This window comes from Gossypium hirsutum, chromosome D08 (assembly GCF_007990345.1).
Source record: "Gossypium hirsutum isolate 1008001.06 chromosome D08, Gossypium_hirsutum_v2.1, whole genome shotgun sequence".
Classification (NCBI taxonomy): Eukaryota; Viridiplantae; Streptophyta; class Magnoliopsida; order Malvales; family Malvaceae; genus Gossypium; species Gossypium hirsutum.
In genome coordinates this window covers 45212655-45216684 of record NC_053444.1, presented here as the reverse complement: position 1 = coordinate 45216684, position 4030 = coordinate 45212655, and the positions used below count along the sequence as shown (strand labels likewise).

The following is a 4030-nucleotide window of genomic DNA, read 5'->3' as shown; positions in this document are numbered from 1 at the left end:
TGGAGTAATCATCAATTAATAAACAGACTCCCAGCAATGAAACCAAGCGTCCCCTGTCTTGGATCAAAGGATCTTCTTCTTCTACTCCACTTCTACTATATTGATGTCTGCAGATGCTATTAAACACATTTGTGGTCCCATCCCTAGGGTCCAGTGCCTAGATTCCTTCAATTCAATTAACTTGTTCAAACACCTTCATACTCTGGAATCCAATGATCCATGTTCTCTCGTCCACGACTGAATGAATTGTACTTCGTGGGGGGGACACTGGTAATATCATCAAAAAACGGTGTCTGCAACACTTGTTTCTAACTTTGCATGCGAGTTTTAGTTTTGGCCTCTTCTGCATTTCTTTTTTATCACGCCGACTGTTGCCAAAGCTTTTATTTAAAGCTGTCAATTAAATGTATCAGCCCTTTTTTTCACTGACTCCGATCTTAACTCCTTTCGTTAGTAACGTTCGATTTTGAATGGCCTAATTTTGTTAGAGACATACAGATATTACCACATTAACATCATAGTCAACCTCATTGTTTTTACATGGCTTGTTCTGTTTTATCAAACATATGATTCTGGTCGCTGGATGCTTCAGCAAGACATGTTTTCTTAATATGTTTATTTAGGTTGTAAATAACCACTACTATCAAAAACATTTCTCCCACACTAAATGAAGGTCTAAAATTGTATGTAGCTGCACTTTCTTACACAATCTATATAAGTACCTTGGTTTTCCCCATTTACACTGTCTCTACTCTTGCATACAGATGATGATTTGGGGGACATAAAATTAGTAAACATAAATGAAAGAAACTGTATAAAAACAATCAATCAACTATTAATAACTATATTTCACTCACCTCACCATCCTTACATACACCCACATCTATCACCATCCTTCTTCGCTCCTTTGATTCCATAACCCTGCAACAGTTTCTCCTCGGCGACTGCCAATTAAAAAACCCCATAGCCATGTCAGTATGAATAGTATTCTCCAGACGAAAATCTTAAGAATAACTGATTAGAGATTGACCTTTTCAAGAATAAGTGCAAATGAAGTAACAAATAATGAAACTTACTCTGTCCCACAAATGAGGGTCCGGTTTCTTATGTACGATCACTGTTTCAAGCTCATCAGGATTAGCCATCTTCCACCTGCAAAAAGGATGAGGAACATGGTGTCGCTCGTATTCACTCACAGTTTTGTTCAGTTCAGAATCCATTCTCACACTTGACATGTAGAACACAAAAGGTTTTTGGCATGGATTTCGGCTAACAGGGAGAGTGTTGAATGCATATGCTGTGTAATCTGCTCTTTTGTACCAATTCAAGAATGTTCTCGAAGGCATTTCTATCTCCCGTGGTGAAAAGATCCCTCTAAAAACTTGAACTGCAAAACCCCATGAAACCGAAATGGTCCAACTCTTGGTTTTGTCATAGCAGATGGACTGCTGCATGATCCCTGCGGAATCCAAATTTGTAGGCAACATAAGGCGCTGAAGGGCTTGAACCCTGCTCACATTGGGGAAAATTGGCTCAACAACATCAAGGTGATGTAGTGACACCAATGGAGTGACTGGATGCGCGGCGAGGAGCCCGAACAAGTTCCCATACACATCATACTGATTGCAATGCATAAACCAATAGGCAATGAACTTAGAATCAGATAGTGTCTTCAATGACAAAATCTTTAAGTAATAAAGTAATAGCATTAACATTAGTGGAACCAGCAAGAATATATATATTAAACCTAAATATATCCACTTTGAGCACTAACATGGAACATATCTCATAGATAAAGACACTTGATCTACAAATGCACACAACTCAAACAACTGACTCATGTGCGCCACGAATATATGGGGAGTTGGTGCGGGGCTTGGCTCCACCGGTTCCTTGAAGGTCTTTTTTCTTACAGTCAAAAGAGCGTGGCAACCACGTACCAGAATATCGACTGACCAAAAGACGACATAATTGTTACAAAACCAAACCAGGTCTAAAACCCTATCAACACGTGGGTTCCACCTCCTCACCCACGTCTAAGACGAAAAATGTGCACTGAACTAATCACCCACCCCAGGTGGATGACACTGAAATTATTGTGCATTAACCGCTGCTTCACCAACCAATGTGGCAGCGCCACCTGAACTTTACATATCGGGAAATGAGTATCTACTCTCATTACACTTCATTAACTAGCTTAAGCATTACATTCAAACATGATTAACTTACCCCAAAACATAATTAGATATAAACATTTAAGTATTGAACTTATATCAGAAAAAGCTGGACAACCCATAGTAATGCACTTTACCAAGTCAAAAAAAAATAAAAGTGATAAAACTGAGTCACCGACCTGGTGGAAACCGAGTTCCTTGGTGAGTGGGACACCGAGTTCAGCCATACAAGCCTGCATTCGATCATCCGAGCCGTACAAGCCGGGGTACCTCTGGATACACCGGTCTTGCATCTTTGCCAAGGCTTTGGCCAATGGGTAGCTAATGGCAAAGCCTCCGCCGCCGTAAGCCATGCCGTAGGAGAAAAAAATGTTCTGAATATGAGATTCCGACAAGCTTCCGATGTAATAATACTGAGTATGATCATATTTCCTCAAAATCCTGACCAGATTTTCGGTGATGAAAACGGTGTCATCGTCGCCCATCACGAACCACCGGACGTTATCCATATTCATCTTCAAAGTCTCCGTCACGATCCTCGAGATCCGAATCGCGGAACGGTGACCCTTACGGTTGGTGTAAGGGAACTTGGAAGTGTCGCTGGAGACTCGAAACGGTGGAAGGGTTCGGTTGTCTTGGGCAGAGTATTTGACGCGATCGTCCAGCCAAACCACACCACGCAGTTGGTTTGGCTTGTACCAAATCTTGATGTACTCTTTTCTCTGCTGCCATAGCTTGGAAGAAGCCGCGATTCCAAAGACCACGTCGTGAATTTCCGTCGGCTTTGGCTTCGGTGGAGCTTGTCCCATTTGCATTACTACCTTTTGTTTTTCTCGGACATCACGACGGCCGTGATGGAGTGGAGCTGTCACAGCCGTCTGATTGAGAACCAAGGGTGCAGATGTGAAGCTTGTAGAGCGACGAAGATAGGAAGTAAATGGGGTATGGTGGAAGGTTTGTTGAGCAGAGGTTGTTAAGAGCTTGAGAGTGTAGAGAAGGTAAGTAAGCGAGACGAAGAGGATGGAGCAGACCATGAGCTTAGGAATTGGTCGGTTCGGGTGTCCAGAAACAAGTGGGTGGTTGCCTGAAGAACTTCTCAACTGAACCTGATCCCAAACCATCTGTGAAACTTTGTTGGAGTTTCCGTTCAAGAAAACTAAAATTAGTTTTCTTCTGCATGCACTTTTAGATTCAGATGAGGAAGAACATGTTGGATTTGTAGGAGAAAGGGTGAAAGATTAGAAAATACCCAGAAAGAATGGATTTTAAAAGAAAAATGAGACATGAAGAAGATTTATGAAGAGCAAAAAAGGGGAGTTTGTAGCTGTCGAGAAGTAAATGTGAAGGATTAGATTATTGCCAGGTTGCAAACTACCCCCGAATTGGAACTACGCCAATATATATTTATCTTTATTTCTTTTTCTTTTAGGTGTGTGATTCAGTAAGATTTGTAGAAACATAAGTTTCTTTTTTATTTTTTATTTTCGGTTGAATAGAACCTAAACATTTCGCAGCTGACCTTCCATAATTTTGACATTTTGGATTATACTGACAACTTCGTAATTTTATTTGATCATATGAAGGCAAATCATCAGTGCTCCGTTATGGAATCATGCCACTTTGACTAAATCCATAAAATTAAATTAAATTAAATCAATGCGTCATGCTTTTTAATCTAATATGGTTTCAGGGTTGGGTTTCGTCCAAAAACACAAGGGTTTGAATAAAAATATAACATTGAAAGATGGATTTGGATAAAAAATAAAGTCTATTTAAAATATGGGTCAGGCCTCAAATAAACTATTTTTTGCCCAAGCCCGAACTGGCCCGAATTTGCAATTAAAAAAACCCTTGGT

The 4030-nt window shown here is 40.4% G+C and overlaps 1 protein-coding gene across 1 annotated transcript; it reads right to left on the bottom strand.

Annotated features, from left to right (window-relative positions):
* Nucleotides 1-668: 668 nt before the first annotated feature.
* Nucleotides 669-3724, bottom strand: LOC107911024 (uncharacterized). Its single transcript, XM_016838926.2, has 3 exons — nt 2354-3724; nt 1077-1619; nt 669-944 (listed from the first exon to the last, which is right to left on the bottom strand). Exons 1-3 carry the CDS (start codon nt 3293-3295, stop codon nt 843-845), a joined length of 1587 nt encoding a protein of 528 aa, XP_016694415.1. The 5' UTR covers nt 3296-3724; the 3' UTR covers nt 669-842.
* Between the last annotated feature and the right edge of the window lie 306 nt (nt 3725-4030).

Coding starts and splice junctions, on each gene's coding strand:
- LOC107911024 (XM_016838926.2), bottom strand. CDS start 3,295: ATGGTTTGGGATCAGGTTCAGTTGAGAAGTTCTTCAGGCAACCACCCA. Junction 1,620..2,353: donor AGGAACTCGGTTTCCACCAG/GTCGGTGACTCA, acceptor CATTGCAATCAG/TATGATGTGTATGGGAACTT. Junction 945..1,076: donor ACCCTCATTTGTGGGACAGA/GTAAGTTTCATT, acceptor TTTAATTGGCAG/TCGCCGAGGAGAAACTGTTG.